This window comes from Mus musculus, chromosome X (genome assembly GCF_000001635.26).
Source record: "Mus musculus strain C57BL/6J chromosome X, GRCm38.p6 C57BL/6J".
NCBI lineage: Eukaryota > Metazoa > Chordata > Mammalia > Rodentia > Muridae > Mus > Mus musculus.
Window position 1 is genome coordinate 10197430 of NC_000086.7, and position 19643 is coordinate 10217072.

General features: G+C 39.9%; 1 protein-coding gene across 6 annotated transcripts in view; it reads right to left on the minus strand.

Moving 5' to 3' along the window:
- Rpgr (retinitis pigmentosa GTPase regulator) overlaps window positions 1–19366 on the minus strand; it is a 58580-nt gene extending 39214 nt beyond the window's left edge. For 4 of the 6 annotated variants that reach the window (NM_011285.2, NM_001177950.1, NM_001177951.1 and 1 more), the window contains exons 1-9: window positions 19123–19366; window positions 16100–16225; window positions 15296–15388; window positions 14369–14431; window positions 13170–13328; window positions 11244–11393; window positions 8694–8852; window positions 4581–4736; window positions 1482–1606 (exon numbers count right to left, since the gene is read on the minus strand). In NM_011285.2, coding sequence (NP_035415.1) covers window positions 1482–1606; window positions 4581–4736; window positions 8694–8852; window positions 11244–11393; window positions 13170–13328; window positions 14369–14431; window positions 15296–15388; window positions 16100–16225; window positions 19123–19264 — 1173 coding nt within the window. In that variant the 5' untranslated portion in view covers window positions 19265–19366. Of the gene's footprint in view, window positions 1–1481; window positions 1607–4580; window positions 4737–8693; window positions 8853–9571; window positions 11394–13169; window positions 13329–14368; window positions 14432–15295; window positions 15389–16099; window positions 16226–18786; window positions 19025–19122 lie in introns of those variants that run through there. The other 2 variants (NM_001177952.1, NM_001177954.1) reach the window with 2 other exon arrangements.
- Window positions 19367–19643: the final 277 nt, after the last annotated feature.

The following is a 19643-nucleotide window of genomic DNA, read 5'->3' on the forward strand; positions in this document are numbered from 1 at the left end:
AATTTTGAAGAAAGGGGGTGTGGTTGGATAAAGGAGAAGTGATATAATTATATTTTTATTAATGTTTTAACTACAAATCTATCTCAATAATAATTCTAAATGTAAATGGTCTTAACTTGTTAATAGAAGTCACACTCAGATTCAAGCCACTTTGCAGGGCTCTTCCTGGTGACAGAAGAACTGCATACCTTCAAAGCATCCTCTCCATAAAGGTCACCAAATTAGCAGTTGGTATTTTGTTCATCACTGAGTAACTTGCATTCCTAATATTTACACCAATATCTTATACACAGTAGGCTTTCATTAAATGGTTATTATCTTATTTTCTCTTCCTGTTCTTGGGATAAAATACCCTGAAAAAAGCAACTTAGGGGAGAAAGGGTTTATTTTCACTCTTGGTTGCAGATTCAGGCCCACCAAAGCAAGCAGGTCCCAGGGACAGGAGCTTCGGGGAGGTAAGCCAGGAGCAGAGAGCATCCATGCCAGTTAGGGCCCAGCCAGCAAACAGCTGCTGCAGGTCAGGATGTGGCTTCAGAGGACAAAGAACCTAGTTTAAATTCCTCAGAGGCAAGCCTGCAGGCCAACTTAATGTAGACAATCTCCAAGTGAGGCTCCCTCCCCAGGTGATTCTAGATTGTGTCAAGCTGGCAACTAAAACTATCCCAGTTATGAAATGAAAAAGAGAGGTACCACAGCGTGAGGCACGATGTCTTTGGAGAGGCAATAAGAGTACCACCAAGTAACAAGAGCTTACATGTCCACTGTTCTTTTTTTTTTTAATTATTTGATATGTAGAGATGTTTTGATGCACATATGCCAGTGTCCTGTCACACATATATTCCAGTGTCACATCCCCTGGAACTGGATTTGCAGAAAGTTGTGGGCTGCTATGTGATTGCTGGGAATTGAGCCTGGGTCCTCTGGAAGAACAGCCAGTGCTCTTAACCACTCAACCATCTCTCCAGCCCACGTCTATAGTTCTTAACTTGCAAAAATACTAGAAACAATAAAACAGAAAGACTGATGGTGATGTTCCTGTGGCACTGAAAAGAGTAATTCTTATCTCAGTGTTCAACCAATATGCAACATTCTTCATTTAGTATCAAGTCTCTTCTTGGGCTGGGTTGGAGAGTGTTCAACCAGTGACATTTCATTTGCCCTGTAGTTACTGTGAGCCCTACTGGTGCTTGCTACATGAGATACGAAGCTTACAGACATGGCACAGTCCTAGTTTCCAAGAAAAGTTAAAAGGAAGCAGAAAACTCAAATTTGTAGAAAAATGTTGTTAAAGGAAGAAAATTAGAAAAGGAGAGTTTTTTTTTTCCAGAGGAATACAATGTCTAACACTTGGCTCTTACAGTTATTATGAGCTGTACCTAGGAAACCCTCACACAAAGATAAAAATACGCATTTTCTATGAAATAACCAGAGTCTCAAATCTAGAAGTATAAAATATACAAGAGGGGATATGAAACCCTTACCAATTGAACTGCAAATCTCAAAAAGTTAGAGCACAAGGTAGGAAAGAACTGATTGGTGAAATTCTCCATCCCAAGTCCTAACTTTCCATGTCGGCCGTCTCCAAAAGTATACAGGAGGCCTAGTTCTAAAATGCAAACAAAACTGATGTTACACAAGGTCCATTTCTACTTAGAGACAAATACATTAAGTTCTACTACAATTATAACCTTGTCATAGAATTGTAAATTAAATTCACTCTGGTCTACTGAGCCAAGCAGTGTATCGTGTTTATGGTTCTACATACAACAGTAGGTAATCGAACTGAGAATAGACCACTACATCTTAGTGGACAAAGTATCCTTGTGTGTCTGCCCTATGCCTTGCCGTCTATTTAGCACCATTACTATCCTCTGTCCACTACTTGTCAGTAGAATAACTCCTTTCTCCAGCAATGAAAATCAGAAATGTCCCTAGACATCATTTATGTCTCCTAGGGGTGCAAATTTGTCGCTGGTGGAGAGCTATGTCACTTAGAATGGGGCTGTCTCTTTCATTAGGTTAGCTCTTGGGCTGTGGAATGCTGCCCAAGCAATGTCAGAGGTGAACCAACCATTCTGACTAATTCCCACATCAGTATCTGGGTTCCATCCTGGTGGGCATACAATGATAAGCAATCCTAGCACTTCTAACTAACCCTGTCACATATTGGCCCAGCAGTTACATTTAACTTTTGCACTTCTTCGCTAGCCCCTCCAGCATATCCTACATTTAATGGGTGTGGGGCAAATGCCATGGAAGCAGAAGCCCATCAGGGCACAGAGAAGGGGAATTTCACTCTAGTCAGGGGAATAGAGAAGGCTGTCACAGTGAATCATAAAAGATAGAATTTCACTATAAGAAAGGAAGAAAGGAAGAAAGGAAGAAAGGAAGAAAGAAAGGAAGAAAGGAAGGGAGAGAGAGAGAGAGACAGACAGAGAGACAGAGAGACAGAGAGAAAGCATCCTCCAGGCAGAGTCAGTACTACATGGGAAGGTTTGTATAATAGAGACCACAGATTAGACAAGAAGCTAAAAGATAATCAGCAAGCCAAATGAATAGAACTGTTAGAGATTCGGGGTCTAAAGCAGGTAGACCCACACTAGGGATAGGAGAATTTGTTTAAATTATACCTTTTTGTATTATATTTGGAGAGTGGTTAGCTTTTTTAAAAAAAGTATAGAGCTTCAAGCTGGGGAACAACCAGCACACTACACATATCTCATTGTATGAGAGAACAAAATCTGTAACACTTGTTCCCTGGGGAGGATGCACGAGCAAAACGGTGAACAAACTTAAAATGCAGTTATTTGTGCCAGACTCTTTTCATCAGGGAAGAAAAGTACTCTGCAAACTTAACTAAATAACCTATAGTGAGACACATGATTCATACAAAGTACAGTGCCCATCAGTGATAATTTAGTCAATGAAAAATGGCACTAGGACAGAGCAGCTATCATTAGGGCACCACTGTTAAGGAGCGCCTATCAACAGCTCCTACAGGAAGGACAATGAATGGATGATACATTTTTTATATACTACATAGTGTTGCTACATGCTAGGCAAAGGAGATCATCAATACTTGATAAGGGGCAGGTCATTTTTCTTGAAGAGTTCTGTGAGAAAGAACGCTTTATGGTAGTAAAACTACCATAAGAACTATTTATGGTAGTAGTTCATGTTTTCCAATTTCTACTTTTTAAAACACTGTTTCATGAGCTCTGCTCTTTTTGGAGAAGGTTTGGATAGAAGGAAAGAAGACAGGAATGCCAGAGTCTGGATTATTCAAATATACTAGAACTATTTCTGACTTTTTCATGTTTTACTTTGTTTTTAGATAAAAAAGTTGAGTAATAGGTCCTTTTGTTACAAAGTGCTAGGTCATTTCAAGGGAGATTTTTTTTTAATTTTTTTATTAGGTATTTTCCTCATTTACATTTCCAATGCTATCCCAAAAGTCCCCCATACCCTCCCCTCCACTCCCCTACCCACCCATTCCCACTTCTTGGCCCTGGCGTTCCCCTGTACTGAGACATATAAAGTTTGCATGACCAATGGGCCTCTCTTTCCACTGATGGCCGACTAGGCCATCTTCTGATACATATGCAGCTAGAGTCAAGAGCTCCGGGGGGCACTGGTTAGTTCATATTGTTGTTCCACCTATAGGGTTGCAGATCCCTTTAGCTCCTTGGGTACTTTCTCTAGCTCCTCCATTGGGGGCCCTGTGTTCCATCCAATAGCTGACTGTGAGCATTCACTTCTGTATTTGCCAGGCCCCGGCAGAGTCTCACAAGAGACAGCTATATCAGGGTTCAAGGGAGATTTTTATTGAGTTCCACATTATCAACAGCATCTAGTTTATGACACTGAGAAGTAAGCAGGCCAAAGGAACATCTCCTTTGGTAACAGAGAAAACAACAAAGAGGAGATGTATCTGCTCAGTAGTTTTTGCAGTGCTCTTCTCCCTACTACTTTGCCAAGAAAGGAAAGGAGTCAGTGTACAACGCCCCTTGGTGGTCACTGCAATGCCCTTCTCTGTCTACTACTTTCCAAAGAGAAGGAAAGAGTCAATCCTGAAACGCCCCCTAGTGGTCAAAGCAACCTAAACTCTCACTGGACATGACTACAGCTTTTCTCTACTGAGGAGATAGAAAAATAAGCTTTTCTTGTATGATTTTTCTCTCTGGCTTGAGAGAATTTTGGAAAAGTTAAGAGTTTTTAAGCAAATACAATTTTAAAAGGATTTTATGGTCTTACTCTTGAGCAAAGGTCTACTTTAAGGTTCTAAATGTGGGTAATTTTTTGGGGGGTGCTGGAGATTGAGCTTAAGGCCTCATAAAGCTAAGAACATGTGATCCCACTGAGCTATACTACAGCATCCATATTCATTGTAATCTGAATTATACCTTAATTTATTTTTAAACTTATTTATAACCTTATATTTAAAATATCAATAACATAATTCCATTTTCTCAGGCAAAAATTCCCTAAGAAGTTAGATACACTCATTCCCACATTATCATTCATATTATGATAAACTATATCCAATTCTAGAAACAAAAATAAGAAAAATTATCCCATACCTGTCATCAAAGCTGTATGGTTTTCTCCACAGGAAATATGACATATTTTCTGATCCTTAATACGCTCAATAATTTTGGGTTCTGATGTTTCAAAGAGAAAAGTGCCAAGGCCCAGTTGTCCAAACTGCCCCAGCCCAAAGGCATACACAACTTTCTCTGAGAGGAAGTGAACACATACATAAAAAGAGTTGCATGGAAGTACATCATATCTGAAATAACTGGCATTCGAACTTTTAGAATGGACATAAAGTGCCTGCAAAAGAACTGTTCATAAAAATACTGATATGAAGTAGAAGTTTTCAATGATGAAGGAGAAGAAAAATAAGTTATAAAATAATGATGTGGGTCTGATTTAGTCTTTTATGAATTACCATAAAAGGAATTATTGTAATCATCAGGTATCTTATAAGATAGATAATTCAGAGAATAACCTAAAATGCATTTATAATTACATCAGTTCAGAAACTCTCCTCTGATATTAAACTATTTCCTTTCACTGCCACAAATTAGAAAACGAGAAATTTCCTACACAGATAATCCCTTACTTGTAAAAGTGGGTTAATAAAATTCCAGGAAACACAACTTGTGAGCTGGAGGTAGAACACATGCCTAGCATACACAAAGCCACAGGTTTGACCTGTTGAACACAGCATGCATGTGCAAACCGACACACATGAACACACACAGACACACATGAACATGGACACACATACATGAACATGTGTGCATGCACACCCAGGCACACACAATATCAGAAAATTATTTGATGAAGAATTAAAATGTACAGTAGATATGCTAGATGTATGTATTCATAAGCAAATTTTCTTTACAATACAGGAGGGGAAAATCTTTCTCTATATTGCTGCTATACTGAGGCAACAGCAAATGTCCTTCAGTATTTCAGTAAATTGAGCTCACTTATCATCTAGAGATGGGAAGTACAAAACAGGATATGTGACTGATGACGAAAGTTACTGATGAAACAATCTCACCAGTCAATGTTCGGAGAAACATGATGGTCATGTTACTTTCTTATGCGGACTCTCATAGAAAGGAGAGCAGAAATGAATCCCTCACTAAAGCCAGAAGCAAATATTCTTATTGCTAGCTGCAGCCAGTGGGCAAGTTCCTCAGATCATCTGATGTTAAAACCCTAGCTAATAAATCCTATAAAAAATCTATCCAGGTAAGTTTTAAAATATTCAGTTGTAAAGAATTATTATTTTGCAAAATATCTAATCAGCTCCTCTGAGAACGAGGGCTACTGATGAACACGTAATAATAATTCTCTCCAATAAGAATGCTGGAAATATAGAGATAAAACTCCTTACAGAAACTACATTCATAACAAGGATATAAAGGCATATTGAGGCAATGACAAGAGATTCTTATTTTAATATAGCTGATCTCCTAATTAGTAGGTTATATATCATATTGCCTGTTCTAAGTGTACTAGTTTTATCTACACTTTTCCTGTATCACAATATCTTCTCCTGTACCTCCCCATTCAATCTTGCCTGCCACAGCCAGACACATAGGAAATGGCTAATTAAGGAGTTATAGAGACAAAGTTTGGAGCTGAGATGAAAGGATGGCCATCTAGAGACTGTTGCACCTGGGGATCCATCCCATAATCAGCCTCCAAACATAGACACCATTGCATACGCCAGCAAGATTTTGCTGAAAGGACCCTGATATAGCTGTCTCTTGTGAGACTATGCTGGGGCCTAGCAAACACAGAAGTGGATGCTCACAGTCAGCTATTGGATATATCACAGGGACCCCAATGGAGGATCTAGAGAAAGTAACCAAGGAGCTAAAGGGATCTGCAACCCTATAGCTGGAACAACAATATGAACTAACCAGTACTCCCCAGAGCTTGTGTCTCTAGCTGTATATGTGGTCGAAGATGGCCTAGTCGGCCATCATTGGGAAGAGAAGCCCCTTGGTCTTGCAAACTTTATATGCCCCAGTACAGGGGAATGCCAGGGCCAAGAAGTGGGAGTGGGTGGGTAGGAGAGCAGGGCCGGGGGGGGGGGGTATAGGGAACTTTTGGGATAACATTGGAAATGTAAATGAAGAAAATACCTAATTAAAAATTTTTTTTCGAGAGCATTTCCAATTCTGGGTTGCTGCAGATTAAGCAATGACTATGTGTGCTTGTGCACCATATGCATGCGGGTGTCTCCAGGGGCCAGAGAGTGTACTAGATACCCTGGAACTGGAGCTACAGGCACTAATGAGATGTCCAATGTGTGTGCTCAGAACGGTACCCCGGTCCTCTGTAAGAGCAGCAAGTGCTCTTAACCACTTAGCCATCTCTCCAGCTCTTATTAGTTTTTTAATTTAAAAATCCATAATAAAAATGTATTATCTAAATATATTACTACAATACTACTTATGTAAATTAAATCTGATGCTTAACAAATTTGGAGACAACTATTTGGTTTTCATATTATAAATTGCTGAGAATAATTTAACATATTGACTAGAAACCCAAATAACCTAGCATATCACACTAAATAAGAAACACACGGAGAGACTCATGTCTCTAGCTGCATATGTAGCAGAAGACGGCCTAGTTGGTCACCAATGGGAGGAAGAGGCCCTTGGTCCTATGAAGATTCAATGCCCCAGTATAGAGGAATGCCAGGCCCAGGAAGCAGGAGTGGGTGGGTTGGGGATCAGAGGGAGGGAGAGTGGATAGGGGATTTTCAGAGGGGAAACTAGGAAAGGGGATAATATTTGAATGTAAATAAAGAAAATTCTAATTAAAAAAAAGAGAAATTCACAAGTCAAATTGACACTATTTTGAAGGTTTCAAATTTCTTTTTCACCTGTAATATAAAACTTAACCTCGGGGTGGTGGTGGTGCACACCTTTAATCCCAGCACTTGGGAGGCAGTGGCAGGCGGATTTCTGAGTTTGAGGCCAGCCTGGTCTACAGAGTGAGTTCCAGGAAAGCCAGGGCTACACAGAGAAACCCTGTCTCGAAAAACCAAAACCAAACCAAAACAAAACAAAACAAACCCACACTTTTTAATGAATTATTATTATAACAGAGGAACAACAATATCAACTAATCAGATGCCCCCAGAGCTCCCAGGGACTAAACCACCAACCAAAGACCTCACATGAAGTGACCCATGGCTCCAACTGCATATATAGCAGAGGATGGCCTTGTCAGGCATTGGTCCTAGGAAGGCTCTATGCCCCAGTGGAGGGGAATGCCAGGGGGTGAGGCAAGAGTGGGTGGGTGGGTGGGTGGATGGGGGAGAACCCTCATAGAAGCAAGGGGAGGGGAATAGGGGTTTTTGGAGGGGAAACCAGGAATGGGGATAACATTTGAAATGTAAATAAAGAAAATATCTAATAAAAAATTTTTAAAAAACACAAAGAATTATTTAAGTTTACACATTATAAATATATAAAACATTATTAACATCAGAAAATAGTATGAAGACAGCTTCTTCAAATCAAATTATTTTAGGAAAAATATTAATTTTAGATGAATATAATTCAGCAGAATTCAGCTTTTCCTACTTAAAAAGGTCTTCCCTGAGCCAGAAGTATGTATAATCTATATAAATGAAAGGCAAGGATCATAACCAAAAGCCATTCAAGCCTGCTTCCATACAGGATCTACAGGAGTCAAAGTCGTGGAGAATGGTAGTTCCCAGCAGCCAAGAAGTGCATGAGGATGCACTGGACAGCAGGCGCCTGTCTGTTATATCTAAGCAAGGTTTCAAAAAAACAGCATCAGATATAGAGATAAAGATCCTACATTACACTTTAAAAGCTCTTTAGAAGTTATAGCTCATGTTAAATTCTCCTCTTTTTAGACTTACCTTATGATTTATGTGTTGTGTGTGGAGGTGCCCACTGAGACCAAAAGAGGGTGTTGGGTCCTTTAGAGCTGGAATTACACAGCCATTTGTGAGCTGCCCAACTCCAGTGGTGGAGTCCAACTCAGGACTCATGATAGAAGAACAAGTGCTCTTAATCACTGGGCCGTCTCTCCAGCCCTGAGTGTTCGTATCTTGGCACAGTAAAAAGGATCATTAAAATGTCCTTACTTAATACAGGGAATGGAGCAGCACGTTCCCCACATACCTGTGAGAACCACAGTGTGCCCTCCACCACAGGCCACTTGAATGACCCTCTCAGGAATGCCCAGCACACGCTGGGGTGATCTGTGATTCATCAGCAGCTCATTGGGAAGGCCCAACTTCCCATTCTCGGGTTCTCCAAATGTGTAGAGCTCCCCATCCACTGTTGGAGGAGAAGCACAATGATTAATGGGGACACATAGAGAAACAGAATACAGATGCTCTGCCACATGTTCTCAGGCTCCATAAAACGTTACCCAGTAATTAAGAAAATCTGATCTTTCCTAAGATGTCTGCCATTGCAAGGTTAAAAAAAAAAAAGACTGGATTGTTTTCCTCTTTACTCCTAGTTATTTTAATCTAGTACCTTTCATAAAGAATTCATTACTATAAAGAATTAGAAAATCATTTTTGCTTTTTCAGAAAACATAGCAAAGACTACCTTACATATTCCCTATACCTTTGTGTGTGTGTGTGTGTGAGAGAGAGAGAGAGAGAGAGAGAGAGATATGGATGGTGGTTCTGGGGATTAATGCCTCACACGTTAGTCCAGAGCTGGAGTGCAAGTTCAAGGCCCAGCACCTCTATACATTTCAAGTTTTGAGAGTGGGTTTTAGTAGGTTGACCAGGCTGCCCTTGAACTCACTCTTGTAGCATGCCTTGAACTTGGAATCCTTATCCCTTAGCTTCCTAAGTAGCTACAACTATAGATCTTTGCAGCCAGGTCAAGATTGTTTGCCTTTGTTTTTTAATGATACTTGCTCTAGAAAGCTTGGCTATGTATGAAATGCATACATCAAATCACTATGACGATTACATTGTATCAGATAGCAAGACCAACTATTTCCACCTTGTCCACAGCAACACTACTTTCTTTCCTTTGCATTAGTTACCCACATGAGTGTGAGCTTCTTGAAAGCAGGGACTTTCTTATTCTCTTACTTCTGAAATCCTCTAACTTCCTCTCTGAGTCCACTAGTAATCACTGATGTTCTGAGATCAGAAGAAAAGAGCCCACATCATGGAGTTGCTGTTTCATACAGAGAAACAAAATAGAGACTAGAGAAGTACTGAGGAGATCTTGGCAGTGCCTAGTCATTCAGTCATTGCTGCTGCTGCTGCGTCTTCCACTTCCTTGTGTATGTCAGGAAACCCCACGCTGAGAGAAACCACGCGGTCTATAAACTGTAAAGGGCGCAGCATCACCTTGACTCTAGCTGATATATGAAACGACAGACGGCACAAGTCTCACACAAAGTTGTTGGGAGAGTCAATAAAATATCTTTGGAGTCTTAAATGCCTTCTAGATGGACAAACATTATATATTTTGTAGCTATAAACCTCTAAATGGTAAGTACTATGCTTTTATCAACTTAATTTTCTACAAAACACTTGAAACTTGATTCTTACTCTTGACAGTTACATGCCTGTATAACCCTCTCTCATCCCCCTCCACCAAGGCCTTTCTCCCATTTCCACCCCTGTGCTCATTTCTTCTGTTTGTTTGTTGATCCACTAACTGGGGATTCTTGCATGAGCACTGGTAAAGGCTTGTTTCCTGGAACACTGGCCACCTACTAGTGGCTACTCCATTGAGAATAACTGACTTCCCCTCTGGCTGTAACCATGAAATTGCTGAGAAGGGATGGTGCCTCATCAGGTCCCCCAATCCATGATGGGCACCCCACCTTCTGCAGATCTTGTATGTCAGTAACCACAGCACACACATGCAGTGCTACATCATGTCCAGAAGACGGCATTTCATACACTCCTCCTATCTTCCAGCTCTTCCATTTTCTCTTCCTAAGCTTTTGAGGCAGTGATTTAGGGCTGGGTACCTGCCAATCACTTAGTCTCAGCACTTTTTTCAGTTATGAGTCTCTGAATTAACTACTGTTCTAAAAAAATTCACTGAACTGTTTCATCTGGGCATCTGATTATTAAGAAACGATTGGTCAGAAGGCAATCCACAATCCTCCTTCCATTGTTAACTAGTACAGCTATGAATGTAGATGTCAACATAGAATTAGACTCTAACAGCTCAACACTTCCAAGCAGAGACTATGAATAGACCCAGGAATGAGAAAAAGCTGCAGATATGGAGAAATGTATTACCAAAGGATCAAGGCCACATCCTTCTCCATCAAATCTTCATTCTGGTTCTCACAAGAATACTCTATGGCTCACTTATTTGAAACAATAAAAGAAGTTAGCAGGACAGGACAAATAGAGCAGGTCAAAGTACAGAAGTGAATCCAGGGGAAAATGGCTCGTGAGTCTTGTTCTTAACACCATACAAGGCTATGAAAGTTGAGAACCAACATTTAGAAAGGTTTCTAAAATAGCAATTTAAAATTTTTATAATAGGCCTAGTATTCACTTTCTAAGAAGTTGGCATGTCAGAGAACATTTGAAATTATAAATTGTCAATACAGAAACAGAGAAATGGTTTTCATTAAAACACATATTACTTCAGTAGTTGAACAATTTGTGAACTGTAAATAATTTTATTAGCAGTAATAACTTGGAAATGAATCAAAACTGTTCATCTTACTTGTTACAAAAGCTGAATGGTAATATCCACAAGAGATCCAGGAAATTGGCTTTCCAACAGTCACTTCATGAGGGATACATACATTACTTTTATCTTCTAGACCAATCTGCCCTTCAGAATTGTCACCCCACATAAAAAGTTTTCCATCCTCTATGAAGAAAGCATAAAGGGAGAAAAGTCTTTAAAGGGCTAGCCAGCTCCCAAGCTATAACATTTCCTACAGACTATCATTTGCCTTCTGGATTATATTTTTTAGTCTTATTTTAGTCTTTATTAATATATAATAACTACAGAATGTTTATGGAATACAATATGATGATACTTCAATGTATGTATATGTGTGTGTGTGTATGTGTGTGTGTAATGGTCATATCAGGGTCATTTGTATAGTATTATTCTTTCCTTGGGTTGAAAACACTCAAAATCCTCTGGCAGTAACTCTGAAAAAAACAATACAGCCAGGTGTATCAGCTCACGTCTCTAATACCAGAGCTCAAGGGCCTGTGACAGGAGGATGGCAGTGAATTTAAAGCCAGTCAGAGCTATGTGAGACATACCAAGCCAGCTAGATTTACAAAGTAAGACTGTCTCAAAATAAACAAAAAGAGAAAAAATAATCCACACTACATTATTATTTTGCTCCTCCTTTGAAACATTAACTCAGTACTGGAAATGATATGTCATAAAAGTCCCAAGACATTTACACTAGCTTGTGACCTGGGAGTTTAATTTCTAATGTCATATGCTCTACAAGGAGAAAAAGCCGAGAAGGATGCTAAATCACTTTAGTTACCATATTTTTCTCAATATTAAAAACAGGACGTCATTTCCTTTGCATCCTTTTAATGTCATCACACAGAAACAATCACCTCTGCTAGGTAGTCTGCCTGCCACTGAACTGAGAGACAACAGAAAGCACCTCCATGTCTCCAGGGCAGAGGAGCGAGTGCCCAGCTTGACAAGCGTGCTCTTCAGCCACAATGGACACAGTGACTCTCCCTAACCTGTTTCCTAATGACTGTATGTCTGAAATACAGCTTCTCCGGCTTCAGCGAATGAGCTATATTAGCATGTAACAGCTTAACATCTTAACTCCTGTCCTGTTGATGAGGTTTCAGTGTGGTGAATAGTTCTGCTAAATGGAGGAGAAGCATTTTTAGGGATTATCAATACTTGTTTACTTCTATTGGTTTTTGAAACAGCATCTTACTTTGTAGCACGAGCTAGCCATGAAGTAGTGATGACCATCATGCCTCTGACCTTGAAGTTAAAGAGACTAATACTGCAACAATACTCAGCAAGTTCATTTGAGTTAAAACGTGGATCCTCAAGCTGATTTAATGATAAGCCAAAATTAAAACTAGAAATAAAAACTGAAGGAGTAAGACTGAATAGTAAATTATTACAGTTGGTGAATCAAATAGAACTGGTTTTCCCAGTGGCCCAAACCCACAGCAGATCTGCAGAGAATCTCCTGCTTGAAGAGCACTGCAAGGCAGCAGCTTCCTCAGGTCACATGGGTCCTGGCTCGGAATCTGAAAGACAAGTTCTTATCTCTCCTTTAGAAAAGGAGAACGCAGGGGTGTGATGACCGTGCCAAGCCACACTTTAACAACATACATCCCAACTGATTCCAATCAGTAGTTCTCATCCTAGGTTCAGCGAATGCCTGAATATGCAATGATGATAACGTTTAATAATATCAAAAAGAATAATGAATAGCTAGCAGAGCTGAGAACTTATTTATCAATCACCTTCTACATGTGCATTTATCTCCCTCTCAAAATATACATATAGCTCTAACAGTGCACTTTTAGTCTTTTGGATGTACACAGAGAGCTGGCACTGTCATGTATTTACTGAGTTGCTGCATCCTATTTGAAAGAAAAGATGTGTCCAGCCAGCAACACAGCAAGTCTTACTCACCAGTAAGAGCAGCGGATGTATTGGCGCCAGCAGAGAGCTGTTTAATGGTATCAGCAGGTGTAAAGAAGACAATTTGATGAAAGGTGTCTCTATCGTCAGTGTCACCAAGCCCCAGTTGACCTTCATTATTTCCACCAGCTGCATATACGCCACCAGTATCTGCACATATGGAAGAAATATTAATTAATACTGTAGCCACCCTGCTTCTGAGACACACTACTAAACAGCACATATCTCCTGTATTAATAGTTAAAAGCATATAAGCAATGGTAAGAGAGGTATAGAGAAGCTACAGCAAAGAGAGTAGCTAGGTAAGGGAGGTATAGAGAAGCTACAGCAAAGAGAGTAGCTAGGTAAGAGAGGTATAGAGAAGCTACAGCAAAGAGAGTAGCTAGGTAAGAGAGGTATAGAGAAGCTACAGCAAAGAGACTAGCTAGGTAAGAGAGGTATAGAGAAGCTACAGCAGAGACTAGCTAGGAGACAGAAGAAAAGCGAGGAAGCCGGGGAGCAGAGGGGACAGTGAATAAGGCACTCCTGTCCTCAGCAGCATGGCCTCCACGCAACTGTCCTCAAACATTAGTTAGAAATCAACTCTTGCGGCTACAGCTTAGGAGGCGAGAACCTAAAAGCAGAAATTCGTCAGAAATCTGTGTTGGCTTGCTTCTCAACACTACTGTGCTGCATTCCACTTTATCTAATCTCCCTCAGTACTGCATTTTCATAGCCATTGTGGCTTTATGACAGAGACTGAATTCAGAATACTGTTAGCCCCAAATTTTGTTGTTTTTGGAAATTGTTTTGACTAGTGTGTCTCTCCTTTGATTTTCTATACAAATTTATGAATCACTTTATCAACTTCTAGATACATTATACTGCCTAGTTAGATTTTGATTAAAACGGAGATGACTGCTATCAGTAGAATTTCCTATGGCTTCCACAAAACACGTCACAGAGAAGGAACAAGAGCAAGACACAAGAGGAAACAATGCACTACTGCTACCCCTTGATCTTTAGGTACTCAGCACTTCTTTGTATGTTTGCGAAGGCAAGCGCATGTACTAAACACCTACATTGTTAAAACTCTAGTCTACCTACCAACAAAGTATCACATGCATCCATTTTGCAGGACCACACGTCCTACCAAAGGGAGACCTCAGTCCTCAAGGCTGGAGAGAAACTGTACAGGGTAAATACTGTACCTGTTGAAACTAAGGTGTGGTTCCTTCCACAGGCAGCAAGTTTCACCTTCTCAGGCTTAAGAGCTAGACACGAGAATATGACAATTACAATATTTTATGGATATGAAAATGATAAGTACTCCTGGTCAAATGATAAGTAACTGGTAAAACTGAGATTCATTCATTTATTGTACTTCCAGGGATGGAACCCAAAGCTTGGAGGATGCTATACACACTCAGAAACTTAACTATATCTGTAACCTACAACTGAACTTTAAAACCCTACATATGTGACTCTAAATCAGTGTTCTTCACTACTAATCCAGGTTTATCCACAGTTTATTGCACATCATAAAATTAATGCACCAAGGTCCAGTCCATTCTCCTGTGTTGCTTCTCACCAGCTGGCCCACTTCACAAAGGGCATAAGATTAACAATCATAGGCACGCACTTGAGTCCAAGTTGCTCATCTACATATTTTTAAACATTTACAAATATCGCCTAATTAATTGGTTGACTAATTGTCTCTATGGTCATGGATCTCACAGTCTGCAGTAATGTTCTACTAGGTATTTCTAAGTCCATGGTGTTTAGTCGTCTGTGCCCAGCTACATGCTTTCTAACCATAACATTAACAGTCCAATAATAATCATATAAATAGCATTGGTTAGGATAAGTTCACACCAACATTTTAAGCTGAAATTGAAATTTGGGCCCTGAAGATAAAGAAGACTATTCTGACCACACCGGCAGAACTCTCCACCGCCTACTAAATGTAGGTGCTAGCAACATTCAAGTAAAACTTACAAAATAAAAACATTAAAGATGTTTCATTTATGAAAATAAAGAGTCAAAGAATCAGTACTAAAGTTACTTCTTGTAATCTGGAAGATATTTTTTAAAAGAATATAAATAATACAATATAAAGAAAAAAAAAAGACCCAAACCTTTGATACATGTTGGCTTGATGATAGCAGCTTTTGATCCTAATCCTAACTGACCCCAGTTGTTACTGCCGAACATGTACAATTTATTATTTCCTAGTGGGAGGGGAAAAGAAACAACAAATTAAAGCAATCCTCACATAGATAACAAGAAATGAATGAATCACAAGGAAATAAGAAAATACACTTAAATATATCAAAGGACAAAAATAAGTGTCTCTTATTTTTAAAAAACAAATCTTGTCTCTATATGGGCACATTCAATTCAGTATAGAGTTTTTAAGACTTATGTTAACAATTTTCTCTTGTAATGAAATAGATTCCAAGAAAGATATGCATGGAGAAAAGCCATTTAACTATACAAAAGTAGTTTAAAGGTGAAAAGCCTCTTGAATCAATTTATAAAGAATTCTCTGACAAGTACAAAACCACATTCTATATACGTATAATATGTTTAACACAGGGTAAATCCTCTTCTCTACATATACAATAACAGTAACGTTTAAGTCATTTTAAAAGTAAAAATATAGTCAAGTGAAATGGTAGACCATCACCTTCTTTGGGGTTCCTGGGTTTCAAATCAGTGATATTTTTTAGACATAAAACTAGAAGTAAGAGAAAAAAAATCAGACTTTTCAAACGTATCTTTCTGTGTTGAAGCACGTTACTTTGTCCTTCTATGTATGAGCTGACTCTGTTAAGTGTAAAAGTTCCTAACATTAGGCAGAAAATTTTATTAAACACAACTCTAGTAATAATTAGGTTTCTCTAAGAATTACTGTCTCCATTTAAGATTATAATACTAACCTGTAACAATAGCAGTATGTTCATCTCCACATGAAAGACATATGGGTATGTCATTTTTAAACCAGAATTTGCTAGGAATATTTTCGGCAAATTTAGTTTTTCCAAACGTAAACACAGCACCTGTATCTACAAATGTAAGACAGTTTTTACTTCACAACTTGAACCACGATGTCTGTTATTAAAACATTTCCAATTACACACATATAAATGCTTTCTTCCCTGACAGCTTTGAATCTGTCTAAACAGTTTAAACCTTCATTCTTTCACCTTAATTCAGTTCTAATTCTCAGACTTCATTTTAGTTTCATCTATGACATCTGTTAATTTGAATATGTGCTATTCCTTGAGTGATATGACGTAAATATATACAATGACAAGATAAGCATCATCCATTACTAATTGTTCTGCTGACACTCGATGGACAGCCAACTCCCGAATGAGCTGATATTTTTTAGACATAAAACTAGAAGTAAGAGAAAAAAATCAGACTTTTCAAATGTATCTTTCTGTGTTGAAGCACGTTACTTTGTCCTTCTATGTATGAGCTGACTCTGTTAAGTGTAAAAGTTCCTAACATTAGGCAGAAAAGAATTTTATTAAACACAACTCTACTCACTCTGGTTAAGACCCCACAGTCTGGTCCCTGACTAAGGACATTTTCCCCACACTCAGAACTGAAACAGTATCACATTTTTTCGTTAATACCACAGGAAATTCATGGGAAGGGTCTAAGTGAGTTTGGAATTTCTTTACCCCTTCCAAGGGATTGCCAGTGTTTGCATACAAGGGAGGGATGTTACTACAAATGCCAAACTCTTACTGACAATGCTTGCGACTGTCCATTAAAGCTAGGTGCAGGGCAGACATAAGCATATTATTACATACTGTTTCACTTGCACTATGGGAACCTATACAAGGCTTTAAAAGTCAATAGACCACAATCAGAGTATGAGCCCCAGCACCCATATAAGAATGAAAAGACTCCCAGAAATTTGGCACACACAGTGAGATAAGGGAGAGAGAAAATGTTTTAAAATGGGAGGGTAATCATGTATTCAAATTCCTAATCTAATACTTAATACAATACTCAATGGGTTACTTTACCCAACCTTAACTTCCTCCTTTAATCATTATGGTTATTTCTAAATGGTGTTTAAAATACCAATACACATTCTTATGCCTTGAATTTAACACAGGTACGAAAAGGTTTGTTGTACACAATCTATTTACAATATTGTAAACACAGGGTTGTATTCTCTCTTTTATAATAAGGAATCTAGTACAGAATCTGTAATCTCCAATGTATTAACTGATGGCTACCTCTGTAAAGTCCTATTACAAACATTGGAAATTACTGGTTTCTCAGAATCTTGCAATGAATAGAGGCCATATGGCAATTAATTATGCTCTACACAGCAATCTCTCTAATTGATTCGCTACCAAAATATTTATTGATAAGTATTTTATTTGCTCAACTGTATTACTGATAGTGTAGGTTTTCCTTGCTACTTATACCCATTGCACAAGACGTTCCTCTAGGAAATATCAGTTACACTGAAGTTTGTGCTAAGTTTCAAACAGAAAACTTCCCTTCTACACTATTTATCACTCTACCACCATTTTCACATCACTAGAATGCTGAGTAGGAAATCAAACACAGCTTTCAATACTTTCAGTGTGAAAGATAGCATATTACCCAGGTTTTACTACGGAAACACCTCGGGTATTCCTGTTCCCATTGAGAAGAAATGAGAGTTCAAGCTACGGATCAGTCCATGGGGATTGGAGATGGAGGCTGAGATTTGACATTCTTCAACTGCCATTGTCTGATCTGAGGAATATTCACAGACTTGGACCAGTATCATTTTCAAAAGACTAAATATCCATTAACATTTCCAAGTAACTATTTAAACACACACACACACACACACACACACCACTCAAATAGAAAGTCAGACCCAGTTTGGGGGAAATTTCCAGAGAAAGCATACTGAATGTAAATATTAATAATATATATCAATGTGCACGGGACTAAACCACTTGAGAACAAGCTTGAAGCAAGCCAGTTCGACTCAAGTCACTGAGCCTTGGGAGGCAAGGACCTCGAAATGATTCAAGGCTTCCCTACAAGGAATTATTTAACGGTGTTTACTCTGGCTCCCCAGAATCTCTCTTCAGACACTCCCCTAACCCAAAAACCAAGGTTGGGTGGTTCCTTTCTGTCCTCTGCCAACTAATGTCAAGCCTATTGTAACTATTTTCTTGCACCCTCACTAAGGTATGAGCTCCAAGTGGTGTAGAATCAAATTCTGTTTGAGCCAAGACCACAGCAGAAAGTGCAATACATATTTAAATGTCCAATTCTGCTCAAATATAGTGGTTATTTTTCATAATGCTAGTAACAGCCCATTAGAGTATATGCAAAAACCAGTTCAGTAGATTATGACCACCATTTTAGCTGAACAACTCTATAACTCTACGCTTATAATAAATGCTGCTCCAGGAAATGTCTACCTGGGCTACCCGGTACGGAAGCCGTACGGAGTCATAATTTTAAAAGACTTCACGACAGTCAGTCTTAAAAAAAAAAAAAAATTCACCGAAGGCCCTCCTCTCTTTATCCAGTTCGTTTCTTCCATTCTTTTTAACCTTTCACCCCGCATTCCACTCGTTACTGAATTCTGTACCTAACCGGGTCCTGGGGACATCCGCTTGCTCAAATGTTTAGAGACCCTGGGATGCTTCGCGAGAGAATAATGGCTGCCGCCGCCTCCAAGAAAAGCCATTATTTCAGCTTGCTAATAACACACACAGGGTCCCTCATGTCCCTGTCCCTTCCTCCAGCCCGACAAAGGGAATTTATTTATTCCCAAACGCAAATCTAAGGCGGTTGACTGAGGCTCAGGTTGCGGCCTGTACCACTACGGGGCCGGCTCGGAGGCGGGGCCTGGCCTGTCGCCCGCCCGCCCGCCCGCGGACCCTCCCTCCAGGCCAGCCGCCACGACTGGGGGCGCGCGACTCACCGGGCACCAGTGACTCAGATTCCGCCATGCCGAAGCCTGCGAACGGAATCTGTGCCTGCTTCGGAAAGATAGCAGGGGCGACTCGATTGAGCCTAAGGTGCTGCCCTACCCCCTGGGACCCCCATCGCGACCCTCTTGGCATAGACCACTACTGTGCTCCCGGAAGTCAACAAACAGACGCTAGGGGCAACGGAGGCGGAGCCTTGCGGGGCGGGGAGGGGCGAAAGGCTTTTGGAAGGAGGCTGGCGGAAGCTGTGTCAGTGAGGCGCAAGCGCAGATGCCATGGTCGCGGCGGTAAGCGACCGCACACCCTCTAGCGGTCGCGATTGGAAGCGGCCATGCTGCAGACTCTGGAGCGCATCTACTTCTGAAGGGATCCTGGCCATGCAGGGACCTAGAGGGGATATGGTGACAACATCATGTCTCACATAGCCCTAACTTCTGTGACTCATGCAAACGTCAACGCACAGCTTTGACAACACACTAGGACTAACAATCTGTAACACAGCAAGGTACTAGGC